Source organism: Tamandua tetradactyla, chromosome 6 (assembly GCF_023851605.1).
Source record: "Tamandua tetradactyla isolate mTamTet1 chromosome 6, mTamTet1.pri, whole genome shotgun sequence".
NCBI classification, from domain to species: domain Eukaryota; kingdom Metazoa; phylum Chordata; class Mammalia; order Pilosa; family Myrmecophagidae; genus Tamandua; species Tamandua tetradactyla.
Genome location: NC_135332.1, coordinates 17,281,937 through 17,301,294, shown reverse-complemented (window position 1 = coordinate 17,301,294; position 19,358 = coordinate 17,281,937). Strand labels below are relative to the sequence as shown.

The window sequence follows — 19,358 nt, the reverse complement described above, 5'->3', positions numbered from 1 at the left end:
TCTGGACTTCAGATTTGAGACCAGGCTTCAGATGTGATGCCCCAGGACCTCTGCATGCTCCAGCATGTATTTCTCCAAACCAAGGACCCTCTCCTATACCAGCAGACAAGCCTCCACATCAGGAAATCAACACGAGTCCGTGACTGCTGCATGCACAGACCTCACTCAGCTGTCCCAGCAACATCCTTTTTCCTCATGGATTCAGAGCCCCCTTTAGGAACACTGCCTGCCTTTAGTTGTCAGTTTTCAGTCCCCACAGTTGTTCCCTTTCTTCCATGTCCTGGACACTGTCACATCAGTAGGATGATCCCACCTTCCATCTTGGTCAGCCTGGGGCCCCCCTCTGGGGCTGTTCACTTTGATCCCTGGTCCCATTGGTGTCTGCCAGGTTTTTACAGCATAAAGTCGCCATTTCCCCCTTTGTCGTTGATTATATTTTGCAGGCAGATATTCCAAGACTGTCATATCCTGCTCCATGTCAACCCCCTCTCCACCAGCTGCAGCCTCCATGGACTGTTCTCAGCTGAACAGCCCCTGTCTGATGGCTGCTGAAATGGCGATTTGTGACCCCATCATGCTGTCTTCATTTTTAGAAGTTAGCATTCTATTGTTAGGAGAGCTTTGTCTTCTTTCCCATTTATCTAGTCCTTCTTTAATATTGTTATCTGGGCGGTGCAACGGTGGCTCAATGGCAGAATTCTCGCCTGCCATGCCAGGGAGTTGGGTTTGATTCCTGGAGCCTGCCCATGCCAAAAAAAAAAGATCACCACATTATGGACTCATGGATTCCTATTTTATTCAGTTGTTTGAAATCTGTCAGTACCATTGTTTGTTTTGTTGCTCACAGTACCCCATCTTTGACCAGTGAGAGCCCCTTCAAGTGGCCACTGTCTCTTTTTACAACGTCCCCCTTATTGAGCACTTTCTTACTTTCCAGCTCAGGGATGTTCCAGTCTCATCTTTTATTTTCTCTTCCCCAGCCCTGGACGTGGCCATTTCTCCAAAGAGCCCTGGTTCCTTTCAGAGGAGAGTGGGATTAGGAGCACGAGACCTAGAGTCTAAGTACTGATTGCTGCTCAGCCCTTTTAGGACAGCACTAGGACTAGGCGTTCATATGTACATGTGACACAGGTCTGAATATGTCAGCACCTGTTCTGCTTCTGCACTAAAATACGTGACTTCATCCTGCTATTTCCGATCGCACTCAACACCTCAGGTTTTCTCTCTCTTCCCACTTTCCGTGTTCCTGAGGACCTTCTCACTTGGCTTTCGTTATCCTTAATATATTCACCCATTTACTCAAATAACTCTTATTTGTCAGTGTAACCAGCCTCCAGACCACATAGCCGTCCTCTCTACCCCCCACCCCCCAGACAGCGGGCTGCTGCAGCCTCTTGCCCACCAGGAGAGCTTGGAATTCTTAGGGGAAACCTGCTGCTGCAGTTACTTAGGTCCACAGTGGTTGGCCTGTCCTGGCAGTAAGCTGTCTAGAGCCTTCCTCCCTGTCCTGGTGGGCCCCAGAGGAATGCCTGCCCTGAGCAACCGGCCTCTTCTGCCATCCCTCACTGCCCATCCCTCGGCCTGCAGCCCTTCATGTATGGGGACTACATCGCCTATGACTGCTGGCTTGGCAAGGTCTACGACTTGAAGAACCAGATCGTCCTGAAGCTGTCCAACGGTGCCAGGTAGAGAGCACACCACAGGGTGGTCCCCAGGCTTGGGAAGGGCGCCCATCGGGAGAAAAGAGAGTGTTGTCTAATGGGCCTGTGGGCGAGTGTGGTGGCCTCTCAGGGCCTCGCTTTCAGGACCTGACCTGGTGCCGGGCCCTCCATCTCATCTAATTATCTTGCTCAGTTCCTGGGCTCAGCTCTGTCTTGGCTTAGGGAGAGAAGTGTAGGGTATCTGCTAGGGACTAGTGCTTTATTTCAGATGCTTGAATGGCAGTGGGCCCTCAGATCTGGGGTTAGGGTCTCGTACGTTTTAAGAGAGTTGCTACTTCACCAGCTGAGAGGCTGAGCTGTTGATGGAGGATGCATTGTGCCGTCTGAATCATGTCACCCTTTTGGCTCCTCTGGCTAACTACTGTTGGATAGTGATCAGCAAAACACTGTGTCCCTGCTGTCAGCTCTCTTGGCTCCAGTGCCTGGGCCCCTGGTGGAGACTTAGCCTCTGCTCACTGTTTTAGGTGCTCCATGAACACTGAAGATGGTGCCAAGCTCTACGATGTCTGCCCCCACGTCAGTGACTCAGTACGTTTATCCTACCCAGGAAGGCCTCCCAGGGTTCAGATGTACCCCCCTCTCATTTTTCAGCGCTCTGGGCTACAGGGGAAGGAACACTGCCTAGCAAGTAGCTAGCAGTTGTCCCTCGCTAAGTGGTCCTTCTAGGCCAGGCGGTTTCCTAGAAAAGGGGTCGGTGAGTGCCAGGGATTCTCTAAACAGAGACTCAGGAGTTTAATTTGCATTTAGCTTGCTTTTATTTCATCCTTTTCAAATCTCAATCCTTCTGTCTTAGAGAGTATACAGTGTCTTAGTACAGGACAGTATATTAGCACAGTAGAACCTGTGCACAACTTGCAAATGAATGAATGTACTTCGGGGGTGCACGATATATGATCAAACATGTTTGGGGACTACAGCCCTCCAGAGTTTTACTCAACCAGCAGCACTGACATCGGTGAAAGCTGGTTAGAGATGTAGCATGAATAAGAATCTGCATCCTAACAAGACCCCTGGGTGATTTGTATGCACATAAAGGTTTGAAAACTGCTGTTCTAGAACCTTAGGACTTGTTTTAGGAGTGGAGGGTGGGGTTGTGCAGGGGTGGGTTAGGGTGGGCAGAAAACAGGCAGGAGTTTTGGGGGTGGTGCGGGGGAGGTGGCAAAGGGCAGGCAGGAGTGTAGGGGGTGGTCCGGGGCATGGGCACGGTGGCAGAGGGCAGGCAGGAGTACATCTTGCAGAGGAGGCACCACTCGAAAGGCCTCTCCTCCTGCCCCAATCTTTCAGGGCCTCTTCTTCGACGACTCCTATGGCTTCTACCCAGGCCAGGTGCTCATTGGCCCTGCCAAGATCTTCTCCAGTGTCCAGTGGCTGTCGGGGGTCAAGCCCGTGCTCAGCACCAAGAGCAAGTTCCGCGTGGTGGTAGAAGAGGTAGGGCCCTGGGGACAGGGATGCAGTCCTCAGCTTCCATGCCCCAGAGCCGAGCTCTGCCCAGCCCTGTTCCTCAGCCTCTGGGCTCTGTTGACCTGAAAGGATGAAGGGAACCCAGACCTTAGCCATGGGGTGACCAATAGTCAGCTACCCCCTACCCTGACATGCACAGACTGAGCCAGAAGGACAGAGACTGAGCCAGAAGGACAGAGAGTGACAGTCCTTCTGGGCCCCAACTGCTGCTGAGGAGGTGACTGGCTCTGGGGACAATAAGAGTTGTGTACTCCTGTGTAGGGGGGTTGGCCAAAGCTCAAGGCAGGAGGCTGTAGTTACAGGGCATGTTCCAGGTGTGGTGCTACACCTCAGAGGCCTGCCCTGCTGTCTGGTGGGCTGTGGGCAGCAGATCTCCCACCCAGCTGATTGAGAGGTTGAGTTAGAACCTGTCTTGGCTCACCCACCATCCCCACTGTCTCCAGGTGCAGGTGGTAGAGCTGAAAGTCACATGGATTACCAAGAGTTTCTGTCCAGGGGGCACGGACAGCGTCAGCCCCCCACCTTCTGTCATCACCCAGGAAAATCTAGGCAGGTGAGTTCTCCAGCATGTCCCCCGGACCCCCTGTCCCCGTGGCAGGCCCTCCAGGTCTTGGTGCTTGCCTCCCAGAAGTCCAGCCTGGCCCAGCCCTGCTTCTTCCCCTCCTAGGGTGAAGCGTCTCGGATGCTTTGACCATGCTCAGCGGCAGCTTGGGGAGCGCTGTCTGTATGTCTTCCCAGCCAAGGTAGAGCCGGCCAAGATTGCCTGTGAATGTCCAGAAAAAAACTGCGCCCAGGGGGAGGGCTCTATGGCCAAGAAGGTATGTCCTTGGGGTTGGGAGTCGGTGGGCATTTGAGGAACTGGCCTTCAACCATTTCCACAGCCAGGAAGGACGGTCTGTGCTTCCCAGTGGGCAGCTGTGATGACCCTTGCTGGCCACTTAGGTGCAAATAGCTGTCACCCACCCAGACCAGGGTGCCTGGGCGAAGCTGCCCTGCTGCCCAGCCCACAGCTGTCCCTCTGTGTCCCTCGCTCAGGTGAAGCGCCTCCTGAAGAAGCAGGTTGTGAGGATCATGTCTTGCTCCCCGGACACCCAGTGCTCCAGGGACCATTCCATGGAGGATCCAGACAAGAAAGGGGAAGCCAAAACCAAGAGCGATCCGGGGTCAGCCAGCCCCGAGGAGACACCTGAAGGTTCTGCCAGTCCCGTGGAGCTGCAGGATGAGGGTCCAGAGGAGCCCCACGACGCCAGTGAGCAGCTGCCCCCTTTCCTGCTAAAGGAAGGCACAGACGACAGGCTGCACTCGGCAGAGCAGGATGCAGACGACGAGGCTGCTGATGACACGGACGACACCAGCTCGGTGACTTCCTCTGCCAGCTCCACCACCTCCTCTCAGAGCGGGAGTGGCGCCAGCCGCAAGAAGAGCATCCCCTTGTCCATCAAGAACTTAAAGCGGAAACACAAGAGAAAGAAGAATAAAATAACTCGTGACCTGAAGCCCGGGGACAGGTAGATGCAGCAGGTGCCCCTCCCTGGCTAAGCGTCCCACCCAAGGCGGAGCAGAGCTCACCCCCTTAACACACACAAGAGCACGCCGGCTGCCAGCCTTGCAGTGGCTCAGGGGTGCCCCTCGAGGTAGTGTGGAGGTGCTCAGGGGCCCTGGTGAGCGGGTGTTGTGGAGGGTGGGGTAGTGGGATTGGCCCAGGCCTGGCCTTCTGGGACCACATTCACCTGGGCTCTCCCAAACTGCATTCTCTGAGAACGCAGGTGCCTGAAAACTGTGCCTGTGGAATGCTCACGCCACCACCCACTTTGCTGACCGTGTTGTCTGAGGATTCAGGAGTTTCACGTGGCCTGGCCCAGGGGAGGTGGGGTGGGGCAAGAAGAGAAAGGTCTGCCTTTCCTCCCAGAGGCCCCTGGCACAGCCTGACCCCTGGTCCCTGCAGGGTAGCCGTGGAGGTGGTGACCACAATGACCTCGGCAGACGTGGCGTGGCAGGACGGCTCTGTGGAGCGCAACATCCGCTCCAATGACCTCTTCCCTGTGCACCACCTGGACAACAACGAGTTCTGCCCTGGAGATTTCGTGGTCGACAAGCGAGGTAGTGCCAGCTCCGGGAGATTGAGAGCCCAGCAGAGGGGGCAGGCAGGAGGGGAGAGAAGTTGTTTTAACAGAGTAGAGGGTCAGGGTCAAAACTACACTGGGGTCAGTTTGGGGGTGCCCCTTTTAAAGCTGTCTTGCTCTTTCAAGGCCTGGGGCAAGGCCTTTTATGGGCTCCTGGAAAGACTGGGTTCTGGGCCCTGCTGTGGTTTGAGGGGGTTGGGGCAGGAGGGGCCAGCCACGTCTCTCCCTGCTTATCCCAGTCCAGGGCTGCGCGGACCCTGCCGTCTACGGTGTGGTACAGTCCGGGGACCACACCGGCCGCACCTGCATGGTGAAGTGGTTCAAGCTTCGGCCCAGTGGGGACGATGTGGAGGTGAGCACGTGCAGTCCCTTCTGTCCTCAGCGTGGGCTGGGGTGGGGAAGGTGTTGGGCCCTGCGCTTAGGACTACCCACCCTGTGCCCCAGCTGATTGGCGAGGAGGAAGACGTGAGCGTCTACGACATCGCTGACCACCCCGACTTCCGGTTCCGCACAACCGACATTGTCATCCGCATCGGCAACACTGAGGATGGGGCACCACCCAGGGAGGACGAGGTACACACACCTGGCTCTCCTTCACCTCTAAGTGCAGGTTCTGCAGCAACTGCAGTTCCGGGTGTTGCCACCAGGTGGCTCCGGGAGACAAGACCTGCGTGTCCTCCCTGCCTCCCACAGGGACTGCTGCCCCTCCCCCAGGCCCGGAGCCCCACTCACAGCACCCGGACAGAAGGGTCTGCCTCCCCGCTGGGGTCAGCATTCCTGCAGCCAGGACTAAATTCCTTGTCAGAAGTGCTGCCAAAGTGGTGTAATATCCTCTAGGGTTGCAGGAGGGCTTGGGGCTTGGGAGGGGGTAGAGCTAGGCCTTAAAGAACAAGTAGGAGCATGGAGTAGAGGAGGGGCAGTTGCCATGCAGAGAAAAAGTGGACACAAAGATATTGAGGGAGGAAACTTCTTCCTGGAAGTGGCAGGTAGCCCAGAGAGACCAGCGTCTGTGAGTTAGCAGGGGCTTGTTAGAGTAAGAGTGTAGGCACCTGGCAGGGACCCCGTGGGCAGTGAGCCTTGAAGGGGCAGGGACGCCTCTGTGTGAGTTATTCTCTACCCCCGTCTCCTCACTCCCGGTAGCCCTGTCCCACACTGCCCACTGCTGGGGCTCTTCTCCAGCTTCCTGGCCCTTGGGCCTACCGAGGAGCTGCGCTCTTGATTCTGTCCTGCTTGCTCTGCAGCCGTCAGTGGGCCAGGTGGCCCGTGTGGACGTCAGCAGCAAGGTGGAGGTGGTGTGGGCTGACAACTCCAAGACCATCATCCTGCCCCAGGTGAGACTGCCCAGAGCCAAAACTCTCACCCATGGCAGTGGAGGCCTGTGCAGGGAGCCAGGGCCAATCTCCTGTACCTGCCCCAAGGGATGGAAAGGACCAGCTCTCCACTCTTACTGGCAAGAGTTTCTTTTGGGGATTGGCGATCTTGGGTAGGTGTGACGCCTAAGGCCAGGTGAGGGGCATCGGGCATCACATGTCCCCAGCCCCACCTTTCATCTGGCCTCACCTAGCAGGTGCGCTACATCCCCAGGGGCGTGGAGATTTTTACAAACTTCCAGAATTTGCCTGAGTGTGATTCTTATTTCACTATGCTGAGAAAATGCAAGTTATTTCCTAAAGAATACTGAACCTTTCCTTCCATTTCTGGGAAAAATTAACAGATAAGAAAGAGAATGGAGAAAACAGCTGGCCCCGAGAGAGCTCCCACTTGTTCTGGCTGTTCCACCACTCGGTTCCCTGCTCCTGGTGCCAGTGTGGGGGTGCGGGTGGGGACACTCCCCTTGTCCCTGCGGCTATTCCGGGGACAGAGAACAGGATGTGACACAGGCCTTTTCTCACCCACACATCCTCACACCCTGGTGGGGCCCAGAGGCTGCGCCTGCCACAGAGTCTTAGTCCTAGAGGTGGGGGAGCTGTGTTTGCCAAGATTTCCCTGGATTGGGCAGATGCTGACCAAATGCCCAGTACAGAGGGGTGGCTAGGCTGGAACAGGATATAGGCTCGTCAGGCTGGGGCTTCGGTCTTTGGGGGGTGGGGGGACAGGGGTGGCAGGTGAAGGCAGCTTCAAGGTCCAGAGCAAGGGAGTAGGGCTGGAAGGCCTCAGCAGTGAGAATCAGGTGCCCCCAGAGCCCCCTCCAGCAGAGCTCCTTCCCCGTAATGGGGAGGTATCCTCCCTGACCAGCGCTCCATCTGCATTGCGTTGTGTTTCCTCTGCATGCAGCACTTGTATAACATCGAGTCTGAGATCGAGGAGTCGGACTATGACTCGGTGGAAGGCAGCACCAGTGGGGCCTCCTCAGATGAGTGGGAGGATGATAGTGACAGCTGGGAGACGGACAATGGGCTGGTGGAGGACGAACACCCCAAGATAGAGGAGCCCCCAGTCCCACCCGCCGAGCAGCCAGCCCTCCCTGAGGAAGACAAGGGGGTGGTGATCAGTGAAGAGGCAGCTACGGCGGCCATCCAGGGAGCGGTGGCCATGGCTGCCCCCATGGCTGGGCTGATGGAGAAGGCTGGCAAAGACGGGCCCCCGAAGAGCTTCCGGGAGTTGAAGGAGGCCATCAAGATCCTGGAGAGCCTGAAGAACATGACAGTGGAGCAGCTTCTGACGGGCTCGCCCACCTCCCCCACCGCAGAGCCCGAGAAGCCAACACGGGAGAAGAAATTTCTGGACGACATCAAGAAGCTGCAGGAAAACCTAAAGAAGACGCTGGACAACGTGGCCATCGCAGAGGAAGAGAAGATGGAGGCAATGCCTGACACAGAGCGCAAGGAGGACAAGCCTGAGGTGCAGCCTTCTGCGAAGGCCGAGTGGCCCAGTGAGACCCCGGTTCTCTGCCAGCAGTGTGGTGGCAAGCCGGGCGTCACCTTCACCAGCGCCAAGGGCGAGGTCTTCTCGGTGCTGGAGTCTGCGCCCTGTGAGTGTGCCCCTCTCACAGACCTGGAGGCCGGGTGGCCAGACCTCCCTCCCAGGGTGGGCCTGACACCCAGAGGTCGGTGGGAAGCATGTGGGTTCCTCACCTGCCAGGGGTCATACCAAGCCACTGCTTCCTCTGAGCCCATCTGCCCCAGGGTGGCTCCCAGGACCTCTCTGCAAACTAACGGACCCTTTTCTTCCCCCTCCAGCAAATCACTCTTTTAAGAAAATTGAGTTCCAGCCTCCAGAAGCCAAGAAGTTCTTCAGCACAGTACGGAAGGAGATGGCGCTGCTGGCTACCTCACTGCCCGATGGCATAATGGTCAAGACTTTCGAAGATCGAATGGCAAGTAGACTGGCATGAGCGTGGCCTGGGCAAATGCAGGTGGGCCGTGGGGGTCCTTGGTGCGAAGAGGCCACCAGCCTCGGGGTCCAGGGCCCCTGGATTGGAAGGCACCTGAGAGGCTGTCCACCCCTTCCCAGATGCTGTAGCAAAACCCAGACAGGTGAGGGCTGACCCAGGGCCCCAGGCCCTACAGTCTCAGGGCTGGTAAAGGTCCCCCCAGGGTGTCTGGGCCAAGCAGCTCTTTCTTCCCTCCCCCTTGAAAATTAGTTTTAAATTATAATATTGTTACCTGAGTCCTTTTTTTTTTTTTGACGTGTAGACTTTTATTATTCATTTTACAAAGGAAGAAGTCGAGGCACAGAGATTAAGTCTCAACATCACAAAGTCAGTCTGTCGTAGGGCAAAGGATTGGAATTGGAAGCCAGGCAGCCTGACTCCAGAGTCTGCCCTCAGCCACGATGCCCTCCTCCCCTAACAGTCCAGTTCTGTGCAGGGACTGGAGCACAGATTTGCTGGCCAATTCTCTAATCAGACTGAAAAGCCCACAAATAGGAAAGTTCAGGAACTTTATTCAACAGTTTGTTTAACCAAGCTTAGGTCTCTTTTGCTCTTGTTGCCCAATTCACTATCTCTACAGAGGTAGTTGGGGAAATTGTCATGATGCACGATATTTTGTATTATTTTCTGGGATTGTCAGACAATGTTTCCCCCCTTTTCCTTCCAGCGAAGTGTAGGTGGGCCCTGACTCTCACCCTGGACGGCCTGGCTGTGCCCAGGCTTCAACTGCCCACTTCCGGAATGATGGTCTAATTCATCCTCATCGCTGGCTCCTGGTCTCTGGGGTTGGATTTCTGTGCCAGGCACTATTGAAAAATATCATTTGCTTGAAACCACCACTTTTCTTTTTGAAAACTTAGAACCTTACAGGAAAAGCTGAAGTGGCCCTTGACCCCCTCCTCAGTCCCCCAGTCCTAGGTCCCAGGGGTCAGGACGGTCAGAAGTCGCACAGCTCTCCTTCCAGACCTGTCTACTTTACGTTCTCACCTGTCACCATAAGCACTGCATATTCTGTGTCATTTGCTTCACATGAGCAGCATGCCAGTGTCCACACTGCACTGCAGCTCGCTTTCTTCATTCAGCCGAATAGTGTTGAGACCTACCCACAGTGGGTCCCGTTGGTCTCGTTCATTCCTTTGCAGCTGCAGAGAGGAGTGTGCCCTCGTGTGGCACGCCCTGTTCGTTTTCTTCGGTCCGTGGGCCAGGCTCAGCGTGGCTGAGATGTGAGCACCTCCTTCCCATCCCACGAGAGGGTACCTGCTCCATGCCTCTCCCTAGTGTCCAGGGAGACCCAGGCACCGTGCTAGACCCCGACTGTCGGCACAACAGGGGCCCAGCCTAGGCGGCGGGGAGCAAACCGGGGCTCGGGATCCGTGGAGTCCAATGAGCTCACGTGTCTTAATACTGCTTCTGGTTTACCTTGGGTTTTAGTAAACTTCCTTTCAAAACTCCCAACCTGTCTAGCTCTGCTGAGGAAAGAAGGGAGCAGTATTTTTGGTTTTGTTTTATCCGGATCTCACTCAGAGGGCGAGGGAAGCAGTATGTATCTCGGGGCTCACAGGCTGGTGCCGGTAGGATGAGCACGAGACGATCCTGTGCATCCAGCTAGTGCCCTGCCCTCTGCCCTCTACCATCTTCCCTCTGCCCTCTGCCGCATTCCCAGCTCCTTGCTTACCCACACACACGTTGCCCTGGGGGTTGATGGCTCCTCCTCTGACTCTGCTCCTTGACAGTCTTCCCTCTGGTGGGGAGACCACCCACGCCCCCGGCCCTCCCAAAGCAAGGATAGCCTCGCCATACAACTGTCGTTCATCATTTTCCTTGTTGTAGTTGTGGCCTTGTTGGCACTGAGGTCAGGGCAGGTGTTTCAAGGAATGGAATATGTATAATGATTTATGAGGGAAAAAAACTGATGTGATAAAAAACAGTTTGGAAAATTCCTTTTATGCCAGGGTCAGAAGGTACCAAGTAGGTCTGCACAGAGATATTGCGCTTAGTTTCTCTGCTGCCAGCAGTTCCCAGAGTCCCAGGATGCTGCTGCTGCTTCCGCTTGATTGGCACCTTACCCTGGGAAGGAGCCAAACCCAGGCACCCCAAGCCTCCCCCAAGCCTTAGCCTTCCCTTCCTCCCTCCTCTAGGACCTCTTCTCGGCCCTAATTAAGGGCCCCACTCGGACTCCCTATGAGGACGGCCTCTACCTGTTTGACATTCAGCTCCCCAACATCTACCCAGCCGTGCCCCCCCACTTTTGCTACCTCTCCCAGTGCAGTGGCCGCCTGAACCCCAATCTGTATGACAATGGGAAAGTGTGCGTCAGCCTCCTGGGCACCTGGATTGGAAAGGTGAGCTCGGCACCAGCTGTGCCGCTGGGAACGGGGAGCCAGGCGCAGGCCAGGCTTGGGCAGAGCTGACTGTGCTGCCTGCTTGTTTCAGGGAACAGAGAGGTGGACGAGCAAATCTAGCCTTCTCCAGGTGCTCATCTCTATCCAAGGTACACTTGGGCCAAAAGCCAGAGGGGTGGTAATAGGGAGGGCTTGGGGAACACAGCAGCCCTGGCCACCCTCGTGGGTGTCAAGGTCAGGCCTACCCGGTGGGCTTCTCCCACCCTCTGAGAGGGGCCTGCTTCCACCCGGCAGGTCTCATCCTGGTGAACGAGCCGTACTACAACGAAGCTGGCTTTGACAGCGACCGGGGTCTGCAGGAGGGCTATGAGAACAGCCGCTGCTACAACGAGATGGCGCTGATCCGCGTGGTGCAGTCCATGACCCAGCTGGTGCGGCGACCCCCCGAGGTCTTTGAGCAGGAGATCCGGCAGCACTTCAGTGCCGGTGGCTGGCGGCTGGTGAACCGCATCGAGTCCTGGCTGGAAACCCATTCCCTGCTGGAGAGGGCCCACGCGCTGCCCAACGGGGTCCCCAAGGACGGCAGCTCACCTGAGCCACCAGCCGGGGCCGAGCTCTCAGACTCCAGCCGAGAAGAACCTGAGGACGGAGGGCTGGCCCCTGGCGAGGCCTCCCAGGGCTCAGACTCGGAGGGCGGTGCCCAGGGCTCGGCCTCAGCCAGCAGGGACCACATGGACCAGACCTCGGAGGCAGCACCGGATGCATCAGTGCCACCCAGTGTCAAACCAAAGAAGCGGAGAAAGAGCTACCGGAGCTTCTTGCCTGAGAAGAGTGGCTACCCTGACATCGGCTTCCCCCTCTTCCCACTTTCTAAAGGTTTCATCAAGAGCATCCGGGGTGTCCTGACACAATTCCGGGCAGCTCTGGTAGAGGCAGGCATGCCCGAGAGCACAGAGGACAAATAGCCGCCAGTCCTAAAGAAAGAGCAACACAGCGGGAGAGGCCAGCTGCTGCCTGCTCACTCCCTCCCCTGGAATCTCTCTTCCCTGCTTCCTCTACCCTGAAGCAAGCCCCCACTGTCCTCTTTTCTCCCAAGGTGAGTTTGATGCTGAAGTGCCAGAAGTTTCTTGAGATGCTGCTGTTTCTATTCTGAAGCAATCTTTGGACAGGCGGGTCCCCATGGCAAAGAAAATCTGAACTGTGTTGCTGATTGTCCATTTGTCACCCCAGGCAAAATGTCCCGGCATGTCCTTGCCCTCTCCCTCTCAGCTCAGATGGAGTCTTCCTAGGGCCGGGCACTGGGCTCTGTGTGGCCCAGGTGCTCTGCACATCAGCAGCAGCAGGTGGCTGTGCCTTGCATGAAGTGTGGGTGGCTCCAGCAGTTCCTCTGGTCCCTTTCAACCCCTTCAGCTCAACTTGGCTCCCTGTATCCCAGGCCCCCCTGCTGACATCCCAGACTCCCCTAGTCTCTGGCATCGACGTGGTCCCTCGGGAGTTGGTGCTGCTCTCTGACTCCTGGGGCCTGTTGGCCTTGTTTTCCGAGAATGCCAGGACCAGCTAGGCCTGGGCCCTGGGTGTGACGAGTGGAAGCCCCCATGCACTCACATAGAGTTGAGGGCCAGGGAACTGCCGGGAAAGAAACAGCTGCAGGTTCCTTGCTCTTCCTGTCCTGGGTTGGGGAGTCGGCAGCTCCAGCTGTAAGGGCCTCGCCTGTTTGGAGGGAAGCGAATGGCTGTTCCCTGCTGAGCCTCATCTCAGGGCCCAAGGGGGTGGGGGCAGCAGCACCAGGGCCAGTGCTAGGGCCCCTCCCGTAGACCAGCCCCTCCCTTTATCGAATGATAACCCTGGGGCTTGGCCCCTGCCTCCGGTGAGAACAGAGCGTCCAGCCAGCCCTTTGCTTCCAAACTCTGCAAGCTGCCGGGGAGAGAGGGGTAGCTGGCAGGACCTCTCCTCCCTCCCAGAGACTGGCCCAGAGGTTTACAAGTTTTCTAAGCTTTTGATAATGTGAAGCTCCAGGTTAAGAGGTTGCTGTTGAGCACACCACAGCTATGTAACTTTGGGTGTATGTATGTAATATTTAAGGTTGAAAAAAAATAAAATCTCAAAAGCAAAAATCTTAACACTTATTAAGAAAAAAAGACAAAAAAAAAAAAAAGCCAAAGCATGATGCGTCTTGTTAGCCTTAAGCTGGCTCCACACCTGTGCGGTGCCACCCCCACCTGGCCGGCGGCAGCGTGGCAGGACGACAGGCCGGACCACGCACGGACCACGCGGCACTGGACCCCAGACTGAACCTTGTCGGAGAAACACCCCAAGTGACAGGGGCTGTGCTTCCAAGTGCGTTGTTCATGTGGAGATGTGAAAGCCTATTGCTTAACAATATCTGTATAAAGTGCTGTGATTAAACTTTTTTTTACTTGCATTTTTTTGGGGGTTGGCTCATTACAATGTACAAAAAAGACAAGGTGACACCATTAAACCTGCCTCTGCCATTCACCTCGGCTCCGCTGCCTTTCTTCCCGTGTGGGGCACCCTGTGTTAAGTCTCTCTCAGACACCACCCTCCCTAGGGAAAGAAAAGGCCCTGCTGCCAGGGAAGGCCTGTGGCCACATGTCACCAGTCCTGGTCTCTAGGGCCAGATGAGGGACCACTGCAAACTTTCCTTCCTCCTGCCCAACCCACTGAAACCTCTTTTGCATTTCCATTTGCGGGACTTATTGGGGCTGGACAATAAGGATCTCAAGGTTCTTCCCTTGGGCAGGTTTGTGTTCCATTGCTCAAGGGCCGGTTTTCAGCAATGCCCACTATCTGGCAGTTCTGGTCACCAGGTCACCAGAGGCCTATTTTTGACTAGTTATACCAGTTCAGCTTCTTCCACCTGCTGGAGTAGCTGACATCCTGGTACCTGGCTGTGGACAGGTGCTACCCTCCTGGACTTGGTTGCCAGGTTGTGGGGATGGGAGCGGGGAGTGGGCGGGGTTGGCATCGGCTGCTTCCATTGTAACTCCCACCCAACACTCTGGGGACAGAGGTGGGGGACCAGAGTTGGCAGCCTGAAGGGACCCTGGAACTCACCAAGGGGGACAACAGACTCCTTTTAAAAGGGAGTGGCTACCTGACATTTTGACTTCTGAAATCCATACCCCTTGGTCCTTGCCAGTTGCCCCCAATACCCTGACTCAGAGATGGTTTCCCTTTCCTGCTGAATTAGAGTCCATGTTGGTACTCCAGTCAGATTTGTTGAGATTAGCTGGCCCTGAGCCTCACTGCCCATGTATGGAATGAGGCAGCTGGCCAAGTGCTAAGGTTCCTTCAGTCCCCGGGTGGCATAAGCAAAGTTGCAGGAGAGCCCTGTCTACCACTCCAGCTCTGGTCCTGTGCCCACCTCCAAAATGGCCATTCCCAGAAGCCAGTACCAGACACTGACCAGTCCGTGGGCACCATCAGGCATCACTACCATTGAATACCTTGGCTGGAGCAAAACCAAACTTCCCTTGCTCCCTTCCTATGACAAGACCTGCAGGCTGGGAATGTCACTTTATTTGGATTTGATTCATCGGGTGGGGCTCCCAGAACAAGATGAAGTGGCTTCCATGGGCAGCTGGGCTGTTGGCCCAGGGCCACATTCTGGTGGGCAAAATCTGACCTTCCAAGGCACAGCCCTTTTCCAGAAACCCTTCCCACCCCTCCCCACCTTCCAAGGGAAGGAGGGAAGGTCCTGACTCCCTCTCCCAGGAGACTAAGGCACAGAGAGCCCCACAGAATCAGGAGGGCTCTCCTTGGGGAGAGTGGCCACCAGGTGGGGGCTCCACACAGCCACTGACCATCTGTAAGAGGTCAGGTTGCACCTGGCCCTGCACAGCCTCGCTGGCCATCAATTCCCCGTCCACAGCAAAGGCCCCTCTGCCATCCTTGGGCTCCAGGCGGAAAGCTGCCACGGGCACGTAGACCAAGTGGGGGCAGTTGTACTCCATGTGCCTGCCCTTCTCCATGGCCAGAAAAAGGCGCAGCAGTGAGGCCCGAGACACGCCTGCCCGCACGTAGAACAGGTGCATGACACCGGCCGCACAGTGGCCCATGGGCGCCGCCAGCATCTCGCTGCCCAGGTGCGAGTGCAGCAGCAGCAGCACCAGCACGAAGTCCTGGTCGGGCACCACAGTCCAGTGAGATGGCACCGGCTTCTCCAGAGGCACAAGGTGCTCGTCCACTGGGCCCTGCCCATCCAGGGCGGGCGCGGGGCAGACAGCCCTTCCCGCAGGGAGGTAGGCCAGTCTGCCCTGGTAGATGCGCAGGGTTGCCAGGCGCAGGAAGGTGCCCAGGGTGAAGCGCTTCTCGCCCAGGCACCGATACTTCTCACTCTCCAGGTCCACATCAGCAATGAAGCCCCAAGCCAGGCTCAGCACGGAGAAGCGCCGCAGCCCTGAGGCGGTGTGCAGGGACAGCAGGTTCATGGGCGCCAGCAGCCTGCGGCACAGCAGCACCGTGCAGTTGGTCAGGAGGCCTTCGTTAGTCACCTGCTCAAAACTGCAGGGAACAAGTCAGATGGGACAGGGGAGTGAGGGCAGGCAAAGTGACATCTGGTCCCCAGGAGGATAGGTGGAACGGAGTGGGGAAGGCAGCCCCATTGGGGTCACCTGTACTGGGCCCTGGAACCTTGGGTGGGAGAAGAGGGAACACAGAAGAGAAAGGCTGGCAGCAGAGCGGCACAGAGGGGAATCCAAGGTCGTCTCTGGCCCTGGGCTCTCACCCGGCATAATAGTTCAGTGAAGACGCCAACGCGTTGCCAGAGCCAGCCGGGAGGCTACACAGGGGCTTGCGGATGGCGGTCTCCCAGTCGGGCCTCTCCATGAGCCCATTTACCACCTGTTGGAGCACATATTCGCCGCCTCAGCCTGGGAGGCACCTGGCCACCGCCCCTGCCAACTGGGTCCCTGCCACGACCTGGTCCCAGCCTGGCCATGCAGGCCTCACCTCATGCATCAGGCCATCCCCAGACATCACCACCAGCGCGTCCCAGCGGTCCAGCTCCCCGGCCCGCACCAGCTCCCGTGCGTGGTTCCGCCGCTCTGCAGGGAGTTGGGTGGCTGTCAGGGCCGGCCTTCCCGGGCTGGGGCCCTTCCAGAACCTGCTGGGGGAGGCAACTCACCAGTGAGCACCAGTGTGAAGGAGACATCCGCCTGGGCCAGCAGGGGCTGCACGTGGCTGCGGAAGAGCTGCAAGCCCTTGCCCTTGCCGCCCCTCGGGTTCAGCAGCACCAGCACGTGGCAGGGCCGCGGGAGCCGTGCCCTGGGGCCCTGGGGATCGCCGGCTGGGGAAACACGCCAAACGGTCTTGTCCCCACCCTGCCAGGGGGGGCTGAGGATGACGACAGGGGCCCTGGGGTGCAAAACTGGTGCCTGAAATTCTCCGTGGCGGACCCACTAGGGGCCTGGCGGGACGAAGCAGCCCCAGCAGAGTGCGTTGCCCCTGCCACCGGGCCCTGGGCTCAGGACCGGTCGGCTTCTGGCTTCCTCGGGAAAACCGTTTCTCTGGAGAGTCCCCAGCCCCTCTCCTTCGCTCAGTTGACCCCCGCCTTCCTTTCCCGCAGGCCCCCCACAAACCTGGATCCATAACCTCAACCCGCGGTTCCCTCCGCCAGGGGGACCCGGGCGCTGCCGAGGCGCTGCCGCTGGCTCCGGCCTTCAGCTCCTTATCGGTGCTGCCCAGGCGGGCGTCGCGGGGCCGGGTGTGGGTCTCGCCCTCCCCGCCCCGAGCTGGGACTGTGGGGACACCAGCGTCATTCCCTGCGGCCGCCAGATCTGAGGGAAAGGAGACAGCGCTGGCGGGGTCCGAGACCGCGGCTTCCCGCGACCGCGCGCTGGGCGCTGCGAGCTCCGGCATCGCTGCAACCGCGGCCCCAGTTTTCCGGGAAGTACAGGGGGCCGAGTCGGGTGCCACCAAGGGCGTCTCCGTGCTGGGACCGAGCTCCCCACCCCCAGAGGCGAAGGGTCCCTTCCTCGGGATGAATCAAAGCCCCGTGCCTCTCTCCGTCTGGACAGCTTCTCGCCCCGCCAGTTGCGTAAAGCACCCCAGAACCGGCGCGGACATCGCCGGGCAGCGAGTTCGGGGTGAGCAATCCCGTGCCTTGCGTCCGGTCACCGCGTGCCGGGTCTGGAGCTCCGGGGTCGCCCCGCACCCATGCGGGCAGCGCCGGGGGTCGCGCGGGCCGAGCCCGGCTCAGGTCGCCAGCCGCCGCCTGCCCTCGCCCGAGCGCGGAATGGGTGCGGGCGGCGCGAGTGGTGTGTCCCAGTTCCCAGGAGCCACGAGCGGCGGGAGGACAGGGCCCGTTTCGCTGGGGAAGCGCCGCCGCCCTTCCCTTTCGTGACCTGGGGCGGACGCACCTAGTCCCGGCTTCAGCCCCGCATCCGGACAACGGGAGTGCCCGGCTGGCGCTGACCCCTCGGCCGCACTCCCTCCCGCCCGCCGCAAACTTTTCGCTCAACTTGGCCACCGGGCGCCGCCCCGCGAGGAGGGCGCTGGGACTCGGTGGCGCCAGGCCAGGCCCCGCCCCGCACTCCAGACCTGGACCCCGCCCATCGGCTCCCGGCCTCACCGCGCGGTCCCGGCCTCACCGCGCGGTCCCCCCGCACAGCCCGCGCCCGCGGCTCGTCCACGCGTGAGCCCACGGCGTAAGCCTCGGACCCCGGCTGCTCCGAGGAGGTGGCGCGCGGGCGGGTGGAGCCGGAGAAGCGGCGGAGGACGGCGGCTGGCCAGCCGGGAGGGGCGCGCTGCGATGGCAGCGTCCTGTGGTGGTGGGGGCGCCGGGTACCAGCGCCGGGCTCAGCCTCCCCGCAGCCCCCTCCGCCGCCCCGCGCCGCCGCGACCTCACCGCCCCGCACTTCCGCCACGGCTGTCCGCGGCGCCCGCGGCCGGGATGCCCCGCGCCTCCTGCCCTTGCCCACCGGGAATTCGAGGCCGGGACCCTTCCCCCGGGCTGGGGCGCCTCGCCCGCGGCCCTCGCGGCGCCTTCCTTACTGCTCCCGGGCTAATCCCGCAGAGAGTTATTTTTAGCGTCTTGAGCCTGCAGCTCGGCTGTGGGGCTACCCAGCCCGAGAAGCCGCCAGGCGCGTGCGGGCGGGACGAAGGGGCCCGTGTCAGGAACCTCAAAAGTTTGCACCTTCACTCAGGCAGGGGACACCATCGAGGCTCACCTGGGCCAGACAAGGCGCCTGGCGGCGGGCGATCCAGGTCTGCACCCCTCGGCCCCAGCCCCAGAGAGGAGCCTGGTGGTGTGGAGAGGCCCAGGGGCCGGGGCGGGACTGGAGAGCACAGCCTCGGGCCGGCCCCCGCCCCCACCGGCTCCGCGGTAAGGTGAAAGGCGCCCGGGGCTCGCGCTCTAATACAGGCAAAAGTGGGCGTGTGGAGTCAGTGTTTGTGTAACGTACACATCACAGGCAAGTGTCTGCCTCGAAGTGTCCGCAGCCAACACCAGGAGTTAAATTCCTGGAGGTTTATTTGCGCAGACGGGGTGAAGAAAGTTGGCAAGGCCGACATGGGGCCCTCTTGGGAGAAACCGGAGTCCGGTGGAGGGCCGGGGTGGCCCGGGCTGCAGAGGGCTCACACGTCCCCCCGCCCCGTCCCCGCGCACCCCTCTCTGCGCATCACCTCTTAAAGCCCGAGAAGAGGCAGGTTCGGCCGGGTGGCGCCCTTATCTCGGGCACGCCTCCGGGGTATCTCCTCTTCGGAAGGACCCAGGCGGCTCGGCCCCGTTTCCCAATATTTGGGGAGCTGGACTGGCGGGGTGCGGGGGCCCCCTGGCACGCGGCGCTGTCTGGGCTGTGCGCAGCCCCTGGTCAGCCCCGGCTGGGGCCCGAGCGTCCCGCGCGCGTTCCGGAAAGGTGACTCAGCGACACGCTCGCGGGCGGAGAAACTCCGGGAAATAAGGAACGAGGGGAGGCAGCGGGGGCGCCGTCACCCCCTCCCAGCGGCCCGCGTCCGCCCCGTGGGTCCGCCGAGGTCGGGCTCCGCACCTCCGGGTCTCGCAGCGGCGCTCAGCGGCCCCCTACCCCGAGCCCCGGCCCCTCCCGGGGATCTGGCGCGGGCCGCGGAGGGCCCCGCTGCAGCCGCAGCGCTGCGGTCACGCGACGCGGGGACGCGACCGGCGGCGGGGGAAAGGGGCCCAGATCCCGCCTCTTCCCTCCCTTCCCCACCGCTCCCTCCTCCTCCCCTCCCCACCCCCAAGTGATGGAAGTCAGGGCTTTGGCGCCTAGAAGACGTAGGGGAGGGGGCCGGGGGTGCGAGGGGGGCAGATGCTCCCCGAGGTCTCATCCCGGGGTGGGAGGTGGGTGCGGAGACCCGC

The 19,358-nt window shown here is 59.4% G+C and overlaps 2 protein-coding genes across 2 annotated transcripts in view; one reads left to right on the top strand and one right to left on the bottom strand.

The window, feature by feature from the left end:
* UBE2O (ubiquitin conjugating enzyme E2 O) overlaps positions 1-13,516 on the top strand; it is a 66,672-nt gene extending 53,156 nt beyond the window's left edge. Inside the window, exons 4-18 of the mRNA XM_077163920.1 lie at positions 1,588-1,685; positions 2,186-2,249; positions 3,006-3,149; positions 3,626-3,735; positions 3,850-4,000; positions 4,218-4,690; positions 5,128-5,282; positions 5,545-5,657; positions 5,750-5,878; positions 6,547-6,636; positions 7,580-8,276; positions 8,485-8,621; positions 10,817-11,020; positions 11,112-11,169; positions 11,315-13,516. Coding sequence (XP_077020035.1) covers positions 1,588-1,685; positions 2,186-2,249; positions 3,006-3,149; positions 3,626-3,735; positions 3,850-4,000; positions 4,218-4,690; positions 5,128-5,282; positions 5,545-5,657; positions 5,750-5,878; positions 6,547-6,636; positions 7,580-8,276; positions 8,485-8,621; positions 10,817-11,020; positions 11,112-11,169; positions 11,315-11,985 — 3,294 coding nt within the window. The 3' untranslated portion in view covers positions 11,986-13,516. The remainder of the gene's footprint in view (positions 1-1,587; positions 1,686-2,185; positions 2,250-3,005; positions 3,150-3,625; positions 3,736-3,849; positions 4,001-4,217; positions 4,691-5,127; positions 5,283-5,544; positions 5,658-5,749; positions 5,879-6,546; positions 6,637-7,579; positions 8,277-8,484; positions 8,622-10,816; positions 11,021-11,111; positions 11,170-11,314) is intronic.
* A 55-nt stretch (positions 13,517-13,571) lies between these two features.
* Positions 13,572-16,712, bottom strand: SPHK1 (sphingosine kinase 1). The gene is made up of 5 exons (XM_077163921.1): positions 16,621-16,712; positions 16,167-16,328; positions 15,992-16,086; positions 15,768-15,883; positions 13,572-15,544 (listed from the first exon to the last, which is right to left on the bottom strand). The coding sequence occupies exons 1-5, from the start codon at positions 16,628-16,630 to the stop codon at positions 14,785-14,787; spliced, it is 1,143 nt and encodes a 380-aa protein (XP_077020036.1). The 5' UTR covers positions 16,631-16,712; the 3' UTR covers positions 13,572-14,784.
* Positions 16,713-19,358: the final 2,646 nt, after the last annotated feature.

Excerpts from the sequence above, each read along its gene's own strand:
- SPHK1 (XM_077163921.1), bottom strand. Across the intron at positions 16,087-16,166 it reads CTTCACACTGGTGCTCACTG|AGCGGCGGAACCACGCACGG; the intron begins GTGAGTTGCCTC and ends AACTCCCTGCAG. Across the intron at positions 15,545-15,767 it reads TCACTGAACTATTATGCCGG|TTTTGAGCAGGTGACTAACG; the intron begins GTGAGAGCCCAG and ends TGTTCCCTGCAG.